The following is a 24,426-nucleotide window of genomic DNA, read 5'->3' as shown; positions in this document are numbered from 1 at the left end:
GCGAGAAAATTAAGAAGGGAAAATTAGTACAATGCATATAATTGACGTTTTAATAATTTATTCACTTGAAAATGCATGAATACACAGCATTATTGGAACGGCACTGGCTGCCCTACAGCAGGTCAAGAATAAGCCAGAAAATGCTATAACAAACTCAAGTCTCATTACATTGTGAATTTGAAGCCCCAGTGAAACATCAGTTATAGTATCTTAAAGGAAGGTTACACTGTTTTTTAACCAGGGTTTTCCATTCTTATGGGTCATGGGTCACTTTCAGATTTTACATAAAAAATACCAAATGCTTGTTTCTTAGTCCCAACTAAAAATAAACAAAGAAATTAGCCCCCTGGATTAGCTACAGTACTACCACTAACTGCAAGGGGATCTACTTTCCGAGCGACTTGCTGGTTTGCTGACAGCAGGACAGGGAGAAATTAATAAATTAACAACCTCTTGTAGAACTATAAACTAAGTTTTGGACAATTTATTTCTTAATTCATACCTCTGACCCATGATATTGCTTTGTTAGTTACTACAAAACCAAGCTAACAAAGTCAAGTGCAGTTTTATATACAGTAATGGGAGGCTTTAGCTAGCTGCCATGAATCACACTTGATTGAATAAAGTTATGTAGTGCAGGAGTGTAGGATGAGTTATCAAATATATGTTTTACAAGAAAAGAGGGATTTGATATACATATATAAAAAATAGAACCTGGAAAATGTATTTTGTATGTCAGTTAGACTTTAACATTCTAATGTTACAATATTGCATATTGTCATATTAATGTTAGCTTATTAAGCACAGTATGCAAAGCATCAGAACTATTCATACACTCTCATTAACAGACTTATCAAGAATTACACTGATATTAGACAATTCCACACCTCACAATTTACATCCAGTGTCAATGCAGGTGGTACAGTAGTGTGCCTTTCATGTAGTGAGGTGTAAAGTAAGCCTTTAGAGGTCTTGGTGGTGGTGTTCCACAGCACGTCTAACTTTCACACATAGTTCACATCCTGTCACAGCTTTTTTTTTACTATAACAACAATCATTCATTAACATTAATAAACCATACTGTTAATTTGCAATGACAGTCTTTGCCTAATCTTAACCATACTGTAGCTGTCATGTGCCATCTTCAAAAAGTAGGTATTAAACAAGCAAACAATAACAAAAAAAACATTTGTATCTTTTCTGTTGATCTTTCCAGCCCCAATCAGTACTTTGTTAGATATGTCATTTATGTTTGTTTAATACTTTTTTTTAACCTGCTTTAAATAGCAGAACGTGGGATTGTGTCGTTTCATAAACAAAGGCTCCAGTATGTTATTCATAGCTACTTCAATTGTATTTTATTAAAAGCACAACAACATTTAGTTCACACCTCTTAGAAGTGCTTAACTGAACAGTTGTATCTGTTATTTTCTCTAATTTCTTGGTGAAGTCTGGTTGTATATTTGACATTGTGCTTTACAAAGTGTTGTATTCTTATCTGCAGCATATGTAGCATTAAGTGCTGTGGTGATTTTGTTTTTAGCATTGCATAGTCATTTGTGCTAGCTAAGTAACTGTAGCAATGTGTTTGTATGATATTTCACAATTTAGCTCTAGTTAAATGTGACATTGACCATATCACCCTTTCATTTTGAAGTATTGTGTTTAATTGTCTACTGCCAACATGTAACCTGAAGGCAGCACCACACAGGGCAGACACTGGCAGCGACAGCTCTTACAGACTCTGTAGTCCACAATTTATACAGACACTAACATTTCTTACAGGCCCCTCCCTCTGTCTGACAGATGCAAACAGTCTAGTGCATTCACTCAACATCACTCAATACACGCGCATCTTGAAAGATGTTCAAGTACCTGCGGCAGCCTGCGTGTAATAGCAGCCTGGTGATTTACGGTTTGTTCTGCTAATTGTCAGAGGTGCCAGTGTTAGCCTCATTAGCACCACTGCTAGAGCTGATAAAATGGTTCTATTGATGAACTGTGCTAATGAGACTACTGTGGACCAGGTGATAAAAGTCTCTGCTACAACATGATAGTGCCTCACCTGCAGCAGAGACCATTTATGTGAGTGTCTATGTGTATTTTTGGTATTAAAAGCAAATATCCCTTTTTCAAGAAGCTTGTTCATTAATGAGTCCATTCACAGAGAGGATAGAATAAAGAGTAGCGTTGAAGTGCTTAGTTTCTATAGATGCATTCATACGGACCAGTTTTGTTGAGGTTTATGCATCTTTTAGTATGTTTTTTCAGTTTATTTGGCAAGCTGAGCACAGTGCTATTGTGATTAATAGTCCCTTCCGAAAATAAACTATGGTACCATTCATTACCAGTCAAAATGTAATATACGCCAGCTGGCTTTAAAACCTGGAGTGGTTCTGGGGTAAGTCCAAGTTTAGGGCCAAAAGTGCCCCAAAAGTCCCAGGTTTCCTGCATGTCAATTGATTTTTCTGATTTGTTTGGGAATTTGTATCAATAAAATATAACCTCAACTATAGCTTGTCTTGTATCATTAGTTTATCTCATAGTGTATATTTAGTCTGCTGTGTGAACTGTGATGTATGTGAACTTGGAGGTGACAGGGTACATAAGCAATGCACAGAGAAAGGTAGTTGTGTTGGTGAGGAGAGGGTCAATGGGGGGCCAACAGCAAATTTTGCCCTGATGCCCCCCAACAGGTTAAGCCGGACATTTTTTTTAAATGGACCTGAATCTCCACTGCCTAAATCCTCTAGGGTTTATGGTTTTAAGCAGATTGGGTGTTTATATATCTGTCAGCGATGAACTACATGTACTTGGAAAGTCAACCATACCAAAAGGAACTGGTGGCAAAGGTCTTTCATGACAAAGAAGTCAATTGCTCTTAACTGTAAGAACTGTAATCATAAGGTGACTAACCCCGCAGCATGAAATGTTGCCAAAACTCCAAAGAACAGGCTACTTGAGAGTCATTGTGTTATTTTTAGGCCTAAGTAAGACTATATGAACCAACATGTACCAAACACAAAAAGGCAGCAAACCAAATACTTCCACCATGGTTCGGATGGAGATGCTTAGAAAAAAGGCTATGCCTGTGCTCTAAATAACTAATGTGGTCATTAGTTTACAATACTGGCGTCATCCACCCGGTTGGGTATCTTGTGTAGTTCCGGTTCTCCCATTCTTGCTGGTGGTCTTCAGTGGCAGTGGCTCTACTACAGTTAATTCACACACTTATCAAAGGTAAAGCAAAAAGTACATGCTATGGACACTAGCTTTTTCAATCCTATGTGAGAATTTTACTTCTAGACATAGGAATTTGTAAAACCTGCAACGTTTAATTAAATGGGTTGGTTTTTCCACTTGGTATGATTCGTTTGGGCAGATCTGAACATAGCAATTATACTAGGCTGCAGACCAAAACAACTACACAAGACCCTTCAGAGGAAGAGACCTTGGTCTGGTCACAAATAAACTCTGGACAGATTTATTTGTTTGTGCTGGGAACTTGATATGACCTGATCTGACCCAACTAGAAGGCATACTCTGCAGTTTTGAGCTAAACACCTCATAGACCATCGAAAAAAGTAAGTGAAAAGTAAAGCTCAAGAACACGCTTTATTTTTTCAGAAAGACAAATGGAAGAAATGCCAAATGAGAGATTGCATGGACTTACAGAAGCTGGTGAAACAGAGGTTCGCCTCTATCTGCCACTCTGGGAGTGGGAGCTGTCCGAGGTGCTGACTCTGTCTGCACAGTACACTATTAGAGTGAAACTGCTCTGATTTCCAGAGTGTTGTGTTGCTCAGTCACTTACTGTTAAACAGTAATTACAGAGGCAGTTATTGTGCCCTCAGGCTTGTTTAATGTGTATATTAATTATTATGCACTGTATGTATTAAGAACTTTCATGCAAGAAATACAGTGGAGTGTGTTTTACATTAGCTTTAGTGAAAGTGCCTGCCTTGTGTTCTGTCACTCCTCTTCTGTTGTTTAGGAGCTCTGTTTATCTACCTCAGCATAGCTCCTGTTAGTTGTCTTTGTCTCAAAGTGTGGCAGCTCTGGGAGTTAACAGTCAGTTAACTTAGTGTGTAGTTATTGTACCTCCTCTCTGTACTGCAGTTGTGTTTATCTTGACGCCACAAAATCTCTGCCTCTGCCCCGAGTATGTCTCTGCACGGGTGTCTTGTTCCAAAAATATAATTTCTAAACACCTTTCATACATGCCAGAAACTGTGTTGTATGTAGAGCTGACAAATGTAGCAATGCAAAGATGTGCATTATATACTCGCCCCCACACTTTTCTTTCTTTTTTTTTTAATCTCAAATTTACAGTCACCAAGTTCCCAGTGCTTCTGAAAACAATGACAACTTTTTCATAAATGCACTGCACCTGGTCCCCGTCCAGAGCTTTTATATAAAGCAAATCTCCCTCTGTTCACAGACGCACCAAAATGTCTGTTCAGATGCCCCCCTAGTGAGTAAACAAGATGGAACCTGCAGCGCTGGAGCACTGTTTTAAATTGAGAGCTAGCAGAATGTGACAGCTCCTTCAACGCTGCTGTTAGACATTCATTATCATTAAGATGTTGGTTTCCATACCTGCTTAAGTAAGCATTTATCCCCAAGCTGTTAGGTCTCCTTCAGCTCACTCAATCTCTCGCTCTCTCTCTCTCTCTGTCCCATTGCGGGTGAATTTGCAACCCAGCTTTGCATCAGCAGTTACAAAAGGAAGGCACTTTTTATACTTTTCTTGATGCTCATCTAAGAAATTGATGTACAGGATGCATTTTGGTCTTTGGGAAAGGGAGGAGAGAGAAAGGCTGTGTGTTTGTGTGTGTCTGAGTGTGTATGCACTTTGCATTTCTCCAATTCAATCCTGTTTCCAAAAGACTATTACTCTAACTTTTCATCCATATCCACTTGACAGAATAAAGACGTTTCATTAAGGCTATCTCTGCACGTGGGCCTGTTTAATGAAATGCATACCTCTGCAGCTTGTAACATTGGTCTATGTGTGTGTGTGTACCTCATTTAGTGTAATTTGGAAATATGGGGCTGCCTTTAACATTTGTAGTTGCAGATGTTCCTGTCCTTGCTGCAGCTTTAACCCCTTCGGGTGTGTCTGCATGTGTTCATATAATGCATTTTGATGGCAACATTCTCCGAGCTGCTCCATATAATGAGAAAGCATGTCTCTCCAGGCTTTGGATTTATGACTTCATGGTTATCTGTAAGATATGCGGCAGTGGAAGTAATTAATGTAGGACTTAATTGTCCAGTGAGCGTCTCCTCAGACCTCGGATCCCACCTTCACTGCAACCCTGAACTCTAATAAGCCCACAGGGACGATCCAGCGCACACCGCAGACTCAACCGAGGCAGCCGCATAATTAGTCTGCAAACATGGCCTCACATACCCAGGCTGAGCCTGAGTGTGTAGCTGCACTAGACAAGGTTTTAAATGTGGAAAACACCCATTCAGTCAGATTAAATAATGACATGTGACTGTAATAGACAACAATAGCCCAGTCCTCAAAGAAAAAAAATGATTTTCACTCATCACTTCTTTCTCAAATGCAGCTCAAAATTCTGAGATAAGGTAGGGTCACTGGTGGCAAATCTAGAGATTCAGAAAAATTAATAAGTTGTAAATCTTTTCCAAGTTATTATAAAGTAAGTGAGAGAAAGCAGGATTCATCATTATTTAATCTTTGCCCCCTCATCGTCATTAGTCCTTAATATCTTGAAATTTTAAACAGTTCTTGCTGAGTTTCAGTGCTCATTTCCTACTGCAGTTTTAAAGGATTGTACCAGCAGCTTTGTAAGTTTGACTTAATTTACTACAAACCATGTAGACTTTACATTACAGCTAATCCTTTTGCACACCATGCTGCCATGTCTTAGAAATGAGAATATATTTCACTATGATATGGAAATCTATGAACAGACTGTTGAAACATGTTGTAATCCATCAGAGTGAGCATAAAGTCTGTATCAAATTTTAAGATGAATATTGATACATTGTCATTATGATGCATCACAGAGCAGATGTTTAGAGTTGATCTTCTCTTACAAGAAGGCTAGTGTTATTCTACAATTCATTTATTGTCAACAAAGCCAACAAAAAGATCAAAACCAACAACATGTTAGCGCATCTCTTCTTCTGTTTGTGGCTGTCAGCCCAGATCTCATTGTTTCCTCCTTAAGATAAAATACTGTAAAAATGGCTCACAAATATACAGTTTGATTTTTTTAAAGGTTCAATAATTTCCTAGAAAAACTGGTCACTTTAGTTTTTAACAAACATTACTCCAAAAGGAGGAAATATTGCATTTGCTGGGAACTATTTTCTTTTGCAGATGAATCCACATTTGGTGCTCTAGTGAGTATTTCTGGCAGCTGGACAGTGTGTGTGGGATTGAGGCAAAATAAACTACAGTGTGTGTGTTCCTGGTAATGAAGGAAAATGTCAGCCAGTGCAACAGTGTGACTCACTGATGTGGTTTTAATAGCGTTTGGACAATAATGGAGCTCTATGACACAGGAATAAGATATATCAGGCTTTGGATACACATGCAATACTCGTTAGTAGATCAGTGCATCGTGGGTTTTGGTCTTTCAATGGGATTTGTTGACAATAAGAAAATAAGAAATATTGTATTACCATGCAACAGTAGTGCAACGGTGACTAAAATTAATGCATACTTATGGTTCATTGTGAGGGATTACACAACTCAAACAGCAGTCTGCTAATTGATTCATACCATATGGAAATGATTGAACACAGAAAACAGACACCTTGGAGGCAGCAGAGGAAGAGAAAGAAAAAAAATTACTTCATTGTCAAGTGATTCCCCATAATATTTCAACCAATTATCTAAAACTCTATAGCATGTACTTGAAAATGGCAAGCAAAACCTTCCAATAGGGTTGGGTAAAATGACGATGCATAATGGTACAAATCGGTGCAGTATAAGAAACTGTGAAGATTGCAGTTATAGTTTAAAGTTTGCCTCTCAGCTGCTCACTATCTCATGTGGTGACATTGGTGTCTAAATAAATCCAAACTATAATCCACCATGTTAAATCCTAATTGCCGAAGGCCCTTTGATAAAAAAAAAAAAGTGGGATGAAGAAGCTATGAAACTGAAGTCCCTCCCCTCCCCCTTAGTTGCCCTTTTCACTTGCACATAAGCATCCCCTCTGTCCAACTGCAAAAGGCCACAACATATATCCCTGTCCACCTTTAACAGCTTTCCAATAAGAAATGAAAGTGGCTCTAACGCTCGCTAGCAGCAGCTAAGTGAAATATAGGAGTATCAGTGCTATAGGAGGTCTGTGTAGATTATTGACAGAGCTGCTTGTGCTTCTGTCAGCCGTGAGTGATGTCTCTTGCCACTGTAGTTGCATTCAGGAATCTATCAACGGCTAATAATTATGTGTACATTTACGACAAGGGGCCGGGTTTAATGGATCGATTCCCTCACACTCCAATTCCCATTCTGCACATGGATTTCCTGTCATTTTCATGAAGGATTTTGCATCAGAAGAGGTCTCTCTCTCTTTCTTTCTTCCACTCTTTCTCTCCCTCCCCGGTGAAACATGTTACTTCCTAATTCAGTGTCACCTTTAACAAACGATGGCTCAAACCATATTTAATGTTTTTCCATTCTGTCTTGCTGTTTTTTTTCTTCCCATAGACAGAAAGTGGTTAAATACATTTCAACAACAACAACATCTGGAATCCAGGAAATAAAATGAACCATTTTTCATGGCTGGCTTTAGTAAGATGTGCTAACACAGTTCACAATGCATGGCTTGATCTTATTGGTCTTTGTTTCTACCCCATATGGCCTATTTAAACTAGTATGGTGGTGTTCAGACCGAAATTAGCCCTGTGTTAAAACAGTGCAAGGGGCTGCAGTGGTGGGGGCGTGTTGTTCAGGTAGTAGTGAGACAGAAATTCTGGTGACTATGAAGGCCATAGCAGGATTCATGTCAATTTCATACTCATCAAATCATTGATCTTTGTTCAATATGTAGAAGCATCTGCATTTGTATGGTACCACACTCATCTGTTCAGGTTTTTCCTTAAATTTGAACCCATATGTATTTACAGAACTTTATAGGATCAGTTTTGGTATAACCCCCTGAACTCCATCAAAGGCTGTATAATTTTGACCTTTGGCTGCCACTGATGTGTTTCACAGAGCTCACTAGAATCACCAGGGAGCCCTTCTGCATCTCGGTCAAACATTGCAGTTCACTGGGCAGGCCTTTCATGAATATCACAGCTCGAGAGGCCAGCCTGCCAAAGTTTTTCAAGCATCTGTACAAATGACAAAAATGGAAAAAAGCTTGTTGGAGTGTCTAGAAACTACACATCTAGTCCCGTGCTGCCACTGCCGCTGCTGCTGCTGATGGGCCGGCAGGCAAAGCTGCTGACATAAATAGATGCAGCAACTTGCCACCCCCTGGTGTGTAAGGACTCAGTGAAAGTCAGCATAAAGTCCAGCATTCTATTTGAGGTCAAGTTTTGAGTCCTATTTCATAAAGCAACAGTATTTAGTAATTTAATCTAACGTGTCTCAGGTCAACATTTTTTTCTTTTTTGCTTGTGATAAAGTCAAAGTATTGGCTGTTAGACACAGAAAGAACTGCCGTATTCAGCAGGATTAACAAGCAAAGCTTTTTATTGCAGTGTGACTCAGTGTTGTGTGATTAAGGTCTGACAGTATGCCATAACTTATGTCCATAGCACAGTTACCACACTGTATCTATAGTAGAGCTATTTATCATCCTCCAGTGAAGGATTAAGCAGGGATGGTTGTTTCAAACTGATAAGAAACATAGCTGCAGCATTAGTTTAATGTATCAAGGTACTGGTTTAACTCTGCTTGATGTGAGTTTGGATAAATAATAGATAGACTTCAGGCAAACCTTTAATAAGCAATGAAAGGTCTCAACTTGTTCTTTTGAGATGCTTCCTGTAGCAGGGAGTGTTGTAAGCCCAGCTTGTGACCTGGTGACCTTTCATTTAAATTAAGTGGATTTGAAATTGACTTACAAGTTTGTTTCTTTTCTTCTTTTTTTCACATTTCCTAGATCATATTTGAAATTAAAAACGCAAAACTTAAACATTTCACCAACATTTATGCCAAAATAAATTACAGAGAATTACATAAGAGAGTCCCATTATTTGCTCTGTTTTCCCCTTCTTCATTTAATGATAATTCAGATACATTAAAACCTGTCTTATTTTCATAGTTTTGGACATTTTTACTTTGTCAGATTTAAAATAAATTCCCAGGTTAGCCAAATTTATTTGGAAGAGAAAACAAAGGTGAACAATAAATTTATCACCCAAACTATTGAAAATATCCATCACAATTTACAGACTGACCTCCTTCTTCAACTTTGTCCGAACATACTTACTGTAGTTGTGTGCGCACAGTTTTCCTTTACAATTAGCAATTATTAGCAACATTTCAGGTACACTTACTTTCAGTCTAACCTCCAAATGAAGTGGTTTAAATAATCTAGCAAAACTGGTAGCAAACAGTCACCTACTGGAGCAACATTAATGATGAATAAATCCAATATTGACTCTCCTTTTAGCTCTGTTTTGGTCTCCACCAACCCCTGAGAAAAATATCTGGCTCTTTAGCTGCTAAATGCTCCACTATGTTCACCAGCTTGTTGCTAACTTTACCTGCTGTTTGGTGCTGGGCAGTTAGTGGTTTTATCAGATCATTTTAACTGAAAATAGTTGCTTGCTGCTGCTGGAAATGAATGAAACAAAACTGTAAAGCTGTGGGCTTTAAAACCAAAACAATGAGCTGAAAGACACTAAAAAGCTCTTCAGAGCTTCAGGGAACTGCAGAGTAGGATGTTCATTGATTTTGGGTTTGTCGCTATGAATGGCGCCTTTTACATTACACATGTGCTACTTGATCCATCATTGATATAAAAGTATTAAGAAGTGCAGCTTTAAGGTAAACTAAGAACATGATTCTTATAGCTCAGACAGCTCAGTCACTTGTTTTTGTTGAATTACTTCAGATAAATGCTTTCTGATGGTATTTATTCATTGTGGGAAACACCATGAAATGTGCACATACCCCAGTTAACACCATGCTCATGGTAGAAAGGATGATGAATAAACTGCCACCTGTTTCTCTTGACTCCATGCTTTTATTTGAACAGTGATGTAGTGCTTCCTCTGTAGAGCATGTCTGTGAATACAGCAAACAAACTCTGTGGCTTCAAGCCTTGTCGGACCGGTTGACTTGCTGAGTCTTTAGCTTTGAATTCACGCTGCGTCGTGTCTGCTTCCCTGTGATTCATCATGAATTTGCATATTTTCAAATTATCTCTGCTTTTGTTGGAAATCTCAGTGGAATTTGCATTGCACAATTCCAGTGACTCATCTCTGCATAATATTGTGTTCCTAAATGGAAAATGCTGCTTTAGGCTCCAGCAGGTACTTGTAGCAAAAAGTGCCTTTCGTTAGAGTTGCCGATGATAAGCCTTTACATCCCACCCTAAAAAGGAATTGAATTCTTGGTCCCGGTGGCCAAGTCTTACATAAGAAAATGACTGGCTGAGATGCCTATCACTCCCACGGTGCTGACATTCTCTCACTGTGCCAGCCTGTCCTCTCAGTCTTAAAGTACATGTGTTAGCTGATTATAGGCTGATTCCCCCTCTCTCAGTTCTATAATATCTCTTCTATTCAGAGGGAGCTTTTGACCAAATTGCTAAAAGTCACTCCAGATTAGTTTCGCCCACTAAGCTTCGTGATTCTCATCTTGACATCGCCTGCTGCAGCATGAGACTGGCAATCCATGCTACTGTGTCTTCAAGATGGATGATATGGGCGCATGGGAGCCTATGTTCAAAATTAAATGCCTTGTAGTGTGACCTGGCTACCAAAAATAGGTGAGGAAGGAATGCTAGAAAGCATGCAAGGTGACTGACTCCTTTCTGTGGGATTGATAGAGTGATAGTTTATTACTGTGGTTTTTCACTTGTCCTTGTAATGTATTACACTGTATATTCAGCAGACTGCGGTGTGGTAAGAACAAAGTAGTGATAAGATGTTTAATTTAACTAATGCTAATGTTTTGGAACAGACAGAAACATCAGCTTGCCAATATATTATCATATTAAAAATGAAATATGATCACTGTAATTTAAAGTGTAATTTAATGGACATGATCATTTTGTTAACTAGATATTTACTGTAGGGATGGTGGTTATGGAAATTCCTTAATGGGAAACTGTCAAGTCTGACAAAATGACACACACTGATGTCATAGCGACATCCTCAGGATTAACTCGGTCTGGGCTTGGAGACCGTTTTTTTCTTGTTCTTCTTGTTCTTGTTCTTTCTTTTTTTTAAAACAGAAAGCCTGTATTACAAACTGGGGATTTATTATGACCATTCCTTTTTGAAATCTGTCTCTCATGAGTTGGCCAACGTTATGGAAGTGCAGTACAAAATTGCTGTAATAGCCCCTCATCCTGAACCATTCCTTTAGTTTGTTGTACATTAATATCCTGGAAGAAGTATATGATACAGTGACAGAAAGTAACAAAGGACATTAACTCAAGTACTCCTGCAGTTGTGTGATACTTTTATTCCACTACATTTCAGAGGGAAATATTGTACTTTTTTACTTAACTACTCCGCTTACTTTTACTCCAGTCTCAAAGAAGCCAAAACAGTACACATCTTTTAAAAGTCTTTTGTTTTCTCTGTATTTTCTCAATTTTATAAGTTGTGGTTTGTACTCTTTGTGTCCTTTTTATACATTGTCAGTTAATTAGGTACACCTAGCTAAAACTAATGCAGTGTAATACATTAGCCCTGCCATAAATCCTGCCTTTATGTGGGTTTTAATATTCCGTTTTTGTTGTTTGTACCTGTTTTACAGAGATATTGATTCAACTGAATGTTTTGGGGTTTGTTTGGTTTTTTTTTTTTTGAGGCTTTATATTGGAGTGCTGTTTAACTGTAATGGGTATTTGGGTGATATACTGAGAGGTGTTTTCCACTCATTGATATAAATGGGATGCATGAAATATAAGAAACATCAGTTAGTATAAAGAAATAGAATTTGACAGCAACACAAACTACAGTCTCCAAAATGACCATAAAGGTGAATTATCACCTTTAGAAAACAGCTTCAAACAAAGCTGAACATGATACCTTCTATAATGGTATGATATTATCGCAGGACTGTTGTATTAGACTGTATTCTTTTTAGATAGGTGTACCTAATAAACTGACTATATATATGTTGTATATACTACGTATGCATGTTTGTCTGCATATATTCATTCATATTCTTTCCTGCACAAGATTTGAGAAAACTATTCAATGTGTACCGTATGTACTGGAGAGGACATACAGTCGGTATGATGATGCACAATAGCAGACAAAGCTTAAGTTACAAAACAAAAAAATGACCACAAAAAATGAGGTATGATGACGATAATTATGATGGTGACACAAAACAGGAATACATTACTGTGAGAAATCCTTGTAAATGTTTGAATTTGAAAAAGATTTCAGATATCAACAAGCAATATCATATAGGAGCAGTTGGCAGGTTGAAACCTAAAGTTTTGCTACAGGCCATCAAAAGCTCACATCAGTTGAACCCTGCTAATTACATTTCTCCCACTGTGACGCTGGTAGGTCTCAGTTCAGAGAAATGCTGAAGCACAAACTCTGGCCGTCACTGTGTGACCTCTGCGGAATGCTCTCCTATCTGGTCGGTGCAGATGCTCACCGTTTTCAACACCCACTCTATCTTTTGTGTTGCAGTGCCATCATTCTGGGGGCTGGTAAACTCGGCCTGGAACCTGTGCTCGGTGGGGAAGAGGCAGTCACCAGTTAACATCGAGACCAGCCACATGATCTTTGACCCCTTTCTCACGCCCATAAAGCTGAACACGGGTGGACGGAAGGTAAAGACACACACTTGCTACTCTCATTTTTCTGCTTGATGGATGCTGAGGCTTTGTTGACTCTGTTTTTGTTGCTGCTTGCATCTGTGCTCTGGTGCTATGTCGCTATTGTGTCGGTCGTTCTTTCCGTGCTATTGTAGTTTGATAAGGTGTGTATCCTTGATCGATGCTCCTGACTGCTGTTTGTGCTGGCAGACAATGTAAGCTATTTGTCTAACGAATGCTCCTCTGGAGATAAAACACAGGACGATTCACCCATTCAGAGATGCATAATGGCAAGAACAGCCTTAACTTTATCTTAAGGGCTTTACAGATGAAATCCTGCGGCATGATATGGGATTAGTCGACCACATTGTTTATTACTGTCTCCTGTACAGTGGTGTACCAAGGACAGTGTGTATTAGAAATCTGTTCCATTGCTGTGCCATATGACAGCAACTAATTGGGAAGCCTTCACAGATGGTCTGCTTTCAAAAGTGCACATTTGCATGGTGAGATTAATGTTATGATTAGTTTATGTTTGCATGCCAGCAGTGAGTACAGGGTTAGCCTTGGGCAATGATAGAGCATATAGGACGCATTGCAGAATACCACCTATGGTAGGGCTACTCACATGTCTTCATCTAGATCCCAAAACAGGCCTATGTTATGTCCTTGAAAGCCCTGTTTGATCAGATTGTGGTCCTTGGGCCTCTTACTGGAGGAGTTTTGTCATTTAGAGTTAGTATTAAATCTGCCGACTGTTGAAGAATTTAAAAGAGGTAGTAGAGAAACCTATGATTAGAACAGTCACTCATACGTTTTCTCACTGGTATCATTTCTACTTGAAATGAAAATTAAATTTAACAATACCTCTGTTTTGCAAGGGTTCCCCTGCTGCTCTCTCAAGGACTCCACTTTGATAGCAAGTACCCTGCAGTGTGTCCGGAGTAAGGACATTACTCACTATGGCACAATTCTATTGCTATTCGGATGAATCAGATGGAATCAGATGGGAGCAGAGAGAGGCAGAGAAAGAAAACTGTCTTATTTAGGGTTGCACCTCAAACAATGAGAAAGAGACACAGCTCTCAATGCCATTGCTCTACAATAAAGCAGATCTCATTTGGATCAATCGGATACTGTTCTCCCAAGAAAAAACAGAGCATCAGCCCTTTCAGCAAATGCCAAAAAACTACATATGTTTATGTGCGAGTGACAAAGCCCCCAAGTGGCCATCTTAATTATGACTATGGGGTTCAAAATGACTCATTTTACCACGGGAGTTAATTTACTGTTTCCTACCAACAGTTAATGTTGATTTCTATTAACCATGGCCGCAGTCATTCCCAAACCATAACCAAGTGGTTTATATTGTGTCCATGATGGCAAAGGTATCCTAACCTAAACAAAGTACTTATTTTAATCCAAACTATGATCTTTCACTAAATCTAACCAAGTTGTTTTGTGACTAAACCAAATCAGATCCCCAAATAACCTGGTTCAAGCTTTCTTGAAAAATAACTTATACTATCTCTAAATTCTTTAAGAAGGAGGTTTTGGTGGATAGTTGAGTCAACAAAGTATGTGACTTTGACATGTCCACTGTTTGTCTTTGAGACAGTCGTGGGTTTGTCCCCAGTCAATGCTGCAACTTAACAGGACCACAGAAGTGTGGGCTATGTCACATTTGTTGAAAAGTGCTAACAGTTGCCTTAACTTAACCAAACCTCAACCATTAGGGTGACATTGTTGGGTATTTGATTCCAAAGTGGTTACAGATCACTGTTATAAAAATGTGTCATATAGAGCTGCAACAATTGGTCAATTATTCAATTAGTTGCCAACTATTTTGATAACCAATTAATTGTTTTCAGTCATTTTTTAGGAAGAAAAAGTCCAAATTCTCTGATTTCAGCTTCTTAAAAGTGAATATTTTCTGATTTCTTTAGTCTTATATCACTTAATATCTGACTCCAGTCCAGTTAATGTCTGGTTACTTTTAGGCACAAAAACAACATGGGTTAAGGAAAGATCATGGTTTGGTTTATAAGAACTACTTTGTTGAGGTTAGGGGACCTTTATTACCATGATTAAAATAGATTAGGGGTAGGACACAGGAAATGTCAGAGTCTAACAGTTAACAGTAAAGCAATTGAACCACTCTGACCACCTCCTTACATAGATCTAATGGCTCTAAGACAGTGTTACATTACTTCTGGTTTTGCTCTAGATGCACAAAAGTCATAATTCACAGAGCCAGAGAAGCTCTTTGTAATTTAAACATAAACTATATATAATGCTGATGCTGCTGTTTTTCTTGAGAAAATTAGCAGACTGTCAGTCAAGGTTGGTATTAACACACAGACTATTAATATTGATAAATCTGACAGCTAATTTCGATCACACGTAACAAAGCCAAAAACAACCTGAAACAGATCCATAATTTCTCCACATTTTACAGACAAGAAACACCAAATACTATTGTTTTTATTTATTTATATAATTGTCTTCGCCATCACATTATCAGCAGGCTTCAGAACACTCACATATTGACGCCTCATATACACACCTGCACAAACCCAAGTCCAACTTTCTCATTTATCTCTGAGAAAAGTTTCCAGAGTCCAAAAGCCATTTTGGTCTCTTTCTTTCTCTTTCTCTTGCTTTATCTCCCTCTCTCTGTCTCTCTGTCTCTCTCTCTCTCCCTCTCTCAGTGGCCTAAATGTAATCTGTTGTGTCTCCATCTCTCTGAGCACCTGAGCTGTCAGCCGGTGAACACGAAGCTGGCTTCACCTTGTCAGTGCTGATTCATCCCCACTCTGTCTCTGGCTGTTTGGCAGCCAGTCAGCCTTGGCCAAACACGCAACGGAGACCGGTAAAGAGCTTCCGCTCGGCTCGCCACGGCTCGGCTCGCCACCTCAACACCGAGAGCTTAAGCCCACTCTCTGCCCAGGAGGAAGGCAAAGAGAAAGATTAACCCTCCCCAACCCCCCTCTCACAAGACACATACTCAGCGAGGAGAGCAAGATGAACTCCCCATTTAATAGAGTTCTGTGCTGCCCTGTATTATGGCTAATGAATAGTTAAAGGAAATTTAATTGACCTCCAAAGAGAAATTTTAATTAATGACAGAGAGAAATGCAAGGCTATGAGAGGTAGATTGAAGGAATCACAGTTATTAAAAAGGCATTATTAATTGAATATTTACTGCCAAAGATGAGCTGCAATTACTTGAAGAGATTTTAATGAATTTAATCACTTTAGAGCTGGGGAGGTGAAAAAAAAGTGATTTCGGAGTCCTCACTCTCTCTGCGTAGTGTTTCCTGCACATTCATGAATACTGCTTATGAAACAGGATTAGATGTCTTTTGTCCTGGTTCCTGGTTTATTTTTCAAACAAACGCACTGGGAATCTATTAGCGCTGTGAAATTGGTGGCGCTCCTCAGATTTGGGGACATGAGGCTCTCTCCTGCTTTTGTTCTTGCACTTTGAAGTCAGGTACGTGCCGAGCAATAAGCGGCGACTCATTGTGATCAGCGACATCAGTGCCAGGTGGTGTATTCCGTTCTGAAAGGGTATTAAGTAGTTACGTGTTACTAAATGGAATTCTGAGTTCAGCAAAAGTGGTTTGAAAGTTTTAATCATATTTCTGTTGCTAAACAAGCTGCTTATGCTTTTATGACAAATCTGTGACCCTTCTAAACACTGAGAGGATTCTCTACTTTTCTTCTTCTACTGTTTATGAAAAAACATCTCCCTCTTGTCCTGATAAACCAGATGAAGAAATATGGCAAGCAGGCAGTGAAATTCACTGTCAGGTTGGTGCGTGTGTGTGTGTGTGTGTGTGTGTGTGTGTGTGTGTGTGTGTATGCTACTGGCAGCCCTGAATCTGCCTAATTACAGGGAGTGTTAGGTAGAACAACAAACAGCAGGCTCTTGGATGGCAGCTGTACTTTCACTCTTGAGGGAATAACCACATTCTCCAGATTGCCCAACCAGCCAGCCAATCAGATATCAGTCAGAGAGCCAGCCAACCAGTCACTAAAGCTCATTCTTTACATGGGTTTAATATCCTGTGTTTGATATCAAAGGAGTGTGTGTACCTGTGTGTGAAGCTGTCTGCAGGCCGGTGTTGGTTCTGCTGGTGCTGTTGGGTCTTTTCCAGGTGAACTCGCTGCAGATGTTTGCAGGTAGCTGAAGGGACTCTTAGCTAATATTATTTGGTCCTGATTCATTGAAGTAGATGCACTGCTGCCTGTGTCCACCAGGTCTTCTTCTTCAATCCAAGAATAAATGTCAGACTTACTAGTTACTGGTATTGTTAATAAGATACTGTAAGTTAAGATTGAGTGATACCATAAAATTTGGTTTTGATCCAATACCAAGTAATGCCCAAGTAACATGGGCAGAATCACCAACACAGATACAAAATAGAACATTTATTAAAAGCAACTGTATCATATAAGGAAGAGTATGATTTATGAGATAAAGGCATCATAAATCATAAATACATGTCCATTTAACTATGTATGTGTGTGTTTATAAGGTGATTCAGAAGCTGCCCATCGTTGTATCGTAACATGTTTGATTCGGGGTGTGCCCGAATACAAATACATTATTTGGCAAAGCACAAATAATAGGTTTTTTAACGAATATTTGTTTCATACAATTATTTTAAAAAATATTTGTTAGTTAGAGGTCTGTCTGCAATGAGGTGATGAGTAAAGTTTTAGCTCAGTAGTCAGCGCAGTCATCTATGATCCAGACTCCAGTTTGAGACCCGATGTTGGGACCTCCTTCATAAGGTAGTTTATTTATGAACACTTATTGTAACACTTTAATTTTCTAAAATTAAAAGCGTAATAAAAACAAAAACAGGATTTTTAAGCCTCTTTCCACTTTTATTCAAATACAAATACAAATACAAATAATTTTGCTGCCTCAACAAATACAGATACAAATACAAATACTGGGCTTTCTGCACATCCCTATGTTTGATGTTTAGCACTGAATTCTGCACTGTTAACATTGCATATGCAAGTGAAAGGCACAATAATCGAAAAAAAACTAGTTGAAAAATTGCAAAATTAGTGCGATGTGCTGTGAGCAGAGAGTACTTATTTTTTGATACCCCACTTCATCAGGTTGTAGTGGAGACCCACAGCTCAGATGAAGTTCTCTTGAGCATTTATATTCTGTCTGCTTTGGTGCAGAAACACCCAAGAATTTCTGGGAAGTTCTTGTGGTATTTCAGTGGCTGCCTGGAGATGAAGCTGTGATTACAGCCTACCTATCACCAGTGTATAGACTCTGTATTTACTCAGCCGCTCAATATATGCTCCTCTTTTTTATATTGAGAGAGTGTCTTGTCTTTGCAGTGAACTTCCCAGCCTTGGCAAAGCTCACTAAACACTGTCAACACTTTCTGTGGGCGTTACACGATAAAGGCTTAGCTGCCTTTACATTAAAACGTGTTCATTGTGAAACACATGCAGTGAGTGTTCTGTCAGCAGCAGTTTTACACATTATCATTATCATACACCAGCAAATGCACAGCGCAACAGAAAACAACTAGGCTCCAGCTGTGACTATGTGATGGCAGATAGTGTTTAATGTGTTAATATATGGAACAGCGTATGAGCATGGCACCACAACTGATTCAGTGTAGCAGAAACTACATTTCTAAGCAGTGATGTTTCACACATGCATCATTGTAAGTCACATGATAGTGTACAACATTACATTATCTACAGTAGTTAACTAATTAACCAATGGTTTTAGTATTTGACTGGTGAAACACCTTGAACTTAGATGTTAATGCTGTTATATATATATATATTAGGGTTTCTTTTGTACAAAAATGGATTCAACCATCATTTGTAGTGAAACTTGTGACTTTTAAATTTTGTTCAAACATAACTCTTGGCTTGTATGTGTGAAGGGGTCACATTCAAACTCCTGTCATGTACAAGTGTTTGCTGCTGTACATAGTGTCGAGTCAATGGCGTGACAAGTAAGAGTCTGCAAACACAAGCCAATGTCAGTTGCCAAAGGTTGGAATGCATTACAATAACGTAAATATTCAATTATGCAAATTACCGATTCAAATTAATTAGACACGAGTTTGGGTTGGCTGAACCTTCGAGGTTGTCGCAGCATTACAAAAGGGAGCAGGCCCCCGCGCATGAAAACTGCAATTACCATCATCTGACTGAGGCCTCTTCTCACTTCTCAAGGCGGGAGATTGCTTTAATTGCCTCGGCGATGCAGGGGCCTTGAAGCTGAGGGATTCTTCTCATGTCTCCGGCTCCGCAGATAGCTGGACGTGTAACAGCCATGTCGGAGCCAGCATCCATGGCATATCCATCTGTGGGCCTGAATCTCAATTACAAACTGCACAAGAGAGGGACAGAAGAAAGAGGAGAGGAGCAGGGAGATGTCAGGAGGGGGAGAGGAGAGGCAGGCTCAGGGTACGGTGGCCCAGATGGCCTTAAGACATCACTGTTGGTGTCCAGATGGCTCATTTACCTTCAGTGTACACATTGTGGTTGTAAAATGCTTGGATATGCTGAGAATCTTTTTCAATGCTGAGGGTTTTTTTTTTTTTAAATTAAAACTAAATTAGTGTGTTTACATGTCAGTTATAATCAGGTTTCTTGCTGCATGTGCTTCAAAAACCTGAACAAGTTCACTTAATCCCAGTTTTAAAAAACCTAAATGCACTAGAGTTCTCAATTAAGATACTTTAATATGTAAAAACTTGTCTTGCCATGTCTGCGTCTTCAACTCAAGTTATGTACTGTTAGTTAGTAAGACAAGAAATCAGATAAAAGACGTGAATGTGCTCTATGTGCTGAAATAAAAGTGTCTGAACATGGAAATGTGGAGGATAAAGTGTACTGTCACTATTCTGCCATTGCTGATTATTAGATGGAGACGCTCCATCAGATCACTTCCAACAGAGCTGTAAATACAACAGAATCAACACAGTCAGAAATTAAACTGTGTTCATCCTCGACTGTTTCATGACTGTAACTTAATCATTTCAGAAATGAGAGAGAAAGTCACTCCTGCCCCGCCACACAGGATGTGGGCTTTCTTATATAAACCTTGAATCCCAAATATGATGATAAAAACTCAAACCCAGGATAATAGTGTGCCTGTGAACATATTCAGTGACTTATAATGCTGCTGAAATATTTTGGAAAGTTAAAATTTTCATTATCGATGTTTCCCTGAAGCAAAACGCTTGTCTCTGAAAATGAAAAAAAACTGAACAAATTATGATAAAATGGGTTACTGTGCTTTCCATAAAACTGCTGGTATAACAAAAAGTGAACTGTTATATAAACCTCTGTATGAATGCACTAACCCTACTTAATCACATCATTTTGCCTGATACTTTCTGATAGATTTTTTCTTTTTTAACATTATATTTATTCTGCTTTAAACATACATGTCAAACATACGAAACACAATAATCAAAAAGACAACCTAGTCTCATGTCTAGTGAGATGTAATCTGCACAGACAGCTGTTTAAATCACACAAATATCCAGCTGCACATGTGTTTTGAACTCATTTACTGTATCTACATTGATTGATCAGCTTCCAGTCTGTCTGTGAGCCGCCTGTTTCACTACAGGCAGGGAAGTTGATTTCTTCCTGTGGAGCCAACATGCAAACTATTTTGGTTCAGTAAATTTCTGCTGTCAGTCGGTTTGTCCGGCCGCTGTCCTCTCAGCTCTCCAGGAACTGCAGCTGACAGACGGCTACTTCTGTGGACAGAGACGTTGAACGCAGGTCAGAGTCGGTGTAGACTGAACGGATAGAATAGAACGGATAGAACGCTCTTACATGCCACTCACGTCTCGCTTCCTATGCAGATTCCCAGTTAGATTAGAGGAGTGTGTGCAGCCAGATTGTGTTTTGGGATGTTTTGGGTGAAGGAGAGCGATGGAGGGCGTGTGCGTAGGGTGTGCACAGCAGCGTGGCAGGATGAGCCACAGGGACGTGGGTCAGAGTCAGTAGTTTGACTGCTGCCCTGCAGATTCACAGCGTAGAACAGCGGGACAACACACAGCATGATGCACAGGACTGCCTCTATGTTTGATTTACAAATAGCTGTCACAACAAGGAGCAAGAAAAGATGAGCATCACAGTGTTGAATTAACGTTATTAATCTATATAAGATGAGTGATTTCTCCACTGTTGAAATATCATGTGATCTTAGTTGGATTCTGTCCCATGTAAGCTTGTTTGTAGCCTTTCCAACTTGTTTGAGAAACTTCTCTGTCTATTCCTCCCATTGATGGATCCCCTCTCAAAGAGCTGGTAATGACATCTCGAGGGAGGAGGCTCCGTAGGCTCAGGGCTCAGCTGACAGGGGGCATCCAGGGACGAGCCGCTACTGATGTTCTCCAAAGGAAAGTGGCCGGTACAATCCAGACATTCATCTTTATTAATGTGTCAGACCACTTTGTTCTTGAGTTTCCTTAACAGTTGATCTAGGGTTGCAACCCACTATTACTGTTATTATCAGTTAATCCCTTGATTATTTTTCCAAGTAAGCAATTAGTGGAAAATGTCCATCTCTTCTAGTTCTAAGAGTCCAAGGTGAAGTCTTTAAATTGCTTTGATTTGTCCATCCAACAGTCCAAACCCCAAAGATAAAGATATAAAACAGAGAAACACAGCAAAATCTCATCCAACTGAGAAGCTGGAACCAGAGTTTGGCACTTGAAATGCATGAATGATTGAATCAATTATCTTATAAAATTGTTGTCTGACAAAGTAATTGCTACACTTGCTACAATTACTAGTTTATATTTAGAAGAGACAAAAGAGAGTGAATATTGGACTTCTATTCTAACAAGACTTCAAGTGAATGCTAGTGTTGCTCCATGTCTACTGGATGTGTAAATAAGCAACTGTTGGCTAGCATGTTAGCCATAACAACTTTATATGTTAATCATATGTGAGTGTTATGTTTACAGCTTTTTGCCCCCAAGTGGCCAATAAAGTCAGTTACTACTGCTTTAAGATGATTTCAACTTCAATTTACACATTTTTTCCATAAAAAGTCTATAGGGTTACAGTAAAAACACCCTGGGGTTCAAAAGGTTAAGGGTTTCCCACAGATGATCACTATAGTTTTCATCAATTATATAATAAATATGCAATCAGGGCGACTTAATCGTTTTCAGGAAATCAGATGAAGAAATGGGTTTCTAATCAAAGAAGACCTCCCTGCATTGGAAAAGTAATTTGCTGGTCTAACTCTAATTGAATAATTAACTTTTTTGTAAGTGATGGAAAGATTATTCTCTGTTACATCATCACCAGGGAGCCTTATGTCCATATCCACAGAGGACTCCCTTATACCACTCTAACTGGGTCATCAGCTCTGTGACTGTTCCTCCGAATGCTACCTGTGTTGAGATATATGGGTCCGATCTAACCAAATCAGGCGGATATAATTGATGAAGTCAAGCCAGTGTCCATTGGGACTCTCTGTGAGTGTTTGCTACTGATGAAGACGAATTATTTAACCTAACAAGGTTACCAGACTTCCTGGAACTTAGACATGCAAGTCAGTAATTAGAGTGCAGTTACTGGCAGGCTTGTCACACCAACAATCCCTCACCAACACACACACGGATACGCACAGTGGGTATGGCAGGAACATTAATTTGGAGGGGGGTAGGGGGGGACGATGGAGCTGGCAGCTGGGACAAAAGCAGACAGCTTCCTGACAGACTGGCAGATGAGATGAAAGAGGAAACACAGGCGTACATTCACACGTTGTAGATATCAATCCATTCACTCAGCTGTGCAGGTTTAGAATAGGATCGAGGCTCCAGGAGAACCGAGTGTGATGGAAACGAGCACAATTCTGGCCTGTGACATGTGTGTGACACGCCAGAATATTCGATTCTGGCATCCGTTTCAGTACAACTCACACCAAAGACATCCACATGTGTACACCAATCTGTTTCTGGAATATCACTGTCCATGCCAAGTTGTATTTTCTGCTATAAAAGTGTGCTGTTGAGTCAACTTTGGACTGTGCACATTATCATTTCATATTCATTTGTTACTCATCCAGATAATATGCACAGAAAAGTCAGTTTTCTAGTCATGGGGAGTGCTGCTTGGCCTGTGAAACCAGTCATATAATGTCTTCTGTGGCTCTGGAGGGACTCTGATGAGTAAAAAAAATAACCCTGATGACATCATAATGATGTCATTAGGGTTACTCACTTTGGTCTTGGGGATTACACATTTAGAACAGAAATTCTGTAATACGAACTGGGGATGTGGAGTCTGGAAGATGTGTGCATTTACCACCATGTATGGAGGGTCTAACAAAAATATGCTACCTGTTGCATTATGGGAAATGTAGGAACCAGTGTTTTTGGAGCTTTGCCCTTACTACGGACTAAAAATTAGCATATACATCACCTTTCTTTTTTTACAGTGTGTTTTATGAGCACCCCGACACTATAGGAGTACATCATGAAATCATTGGGTGGCCCCTTTAAACCGACTTGCTCCTGTCAATATGTTTTCTTCATATAATAGGTAATAAAACAATCTATTTTGTTAACGGCCACACAGCTAAAAGAGAGTTTGCATGAGTCCACCTATAAAAGCAGCTTCCTGGCTGCTTTCTCAGTCATTTGGTCTTTAATATTCACCACTGTGAATCATATGATGACTAGAAAAGGACACTTTTGGTGTCTACGTTCTCTAATTTGAAGTTTTGACTGGATATGACCTAAATGTAGCCGGATTGTTCGACATCAGGGCTTTTCACAGCTGTGTCCGCTTACATTGCGACACCTTTGTGTGTAGCTTGTATGACTTTAATTTGAATCTACATGTTTTTCACTACTTATCTCTCATCCATCACAGCGGCTGACAGTGAGCCCGAGGCCCCCCACTCATATATCTGTCAGCAGGGACAAGACCTGCTCCATCACTCCTCTCTTCCACTCACACACTCTCTCTCCTCCTCTCTCTTTTTCCCCCATAATCCCATATTCTCATCAGTCATCTCACTCGGGCTTCTAGAGCCTTCTCAGACTCTGATGGTAGAGTAATGATAGTCCTGTTTGTATGGGCTTGGTGTTTCAGCAGGGAGACATACATAATAGGGAGTCATTTTCCCCAATGGGACCTCTTTTTTTTTTTTTTTTTTTTAATCCTACCTTCGCTATTTGTCAGATAGTGGGCATTACAAAACAGATATAACCCAGCACTTATTCTCAGTCCCAAGATGCATTACTGTCTTTTGTGGGTAAGGTGAAATGCTTTGCCGAGATGCAGAATGCTATGTTTTGAAGAAAGCTCTGCTACCTTCTGGCAGTGCTTCTTTCTGGATAAACTGCTTTTTTCTCTCTCTCTCTCTCTCTCTCTCTCTTCCCACAGCTGTGCACAAGCAACAAGTTAATCTCCTGCTCAA

The 24,426-nt window shown here is 39.4% G+C and overlaps 1 protein-coding gene across 4 annotated transcripts in view; it reads left to right on the top strand.

Annotated features, from left to right (window-relative positions):
• The window catches only part of ca10a (carbonic anhydrase Xa), a 257,388-nt gene that overhangs the window by 106,882 nt on the left and 126,080 nt on the right, over nucleotides 1-24,426 (top strand). For all 4 annotated transcript variants that reach the window (XM_067576439.1, XM_067576440.1, XM_067576441.1 and 1 more), the window contains one exon: nucleotides 12,835-12,977. In XM_067576439.1, the coding sequence (XP_067432540.1) occupies nucleotides 12,835-12,977 (143 nt within the window). The remainder of the gene's footprint in view (nucleotides 1-12,834; nucleotides 12,978-24,426) is intronic.

The sequence above is a fragment of the Thunnus thynnus genome, chromosome 20 (genome assembly GCF_963924715.1).
Source record: "Thunnus thynnus chromosome 20, fThuThy2.1, whole genome shotgun sequence".
Classification (NCBI taxonomy): Eukaryota; Metazoa; Chordata; class Actinopteri; order Scombriformes; family Scombridae; genus Thunnus; species Thunnus thynnus.
The sequence above is the reverse complement of the archived record's forward strand: the minus strand, read 5'-3'. Positions and strand labels throughout refer to the sequence as shown.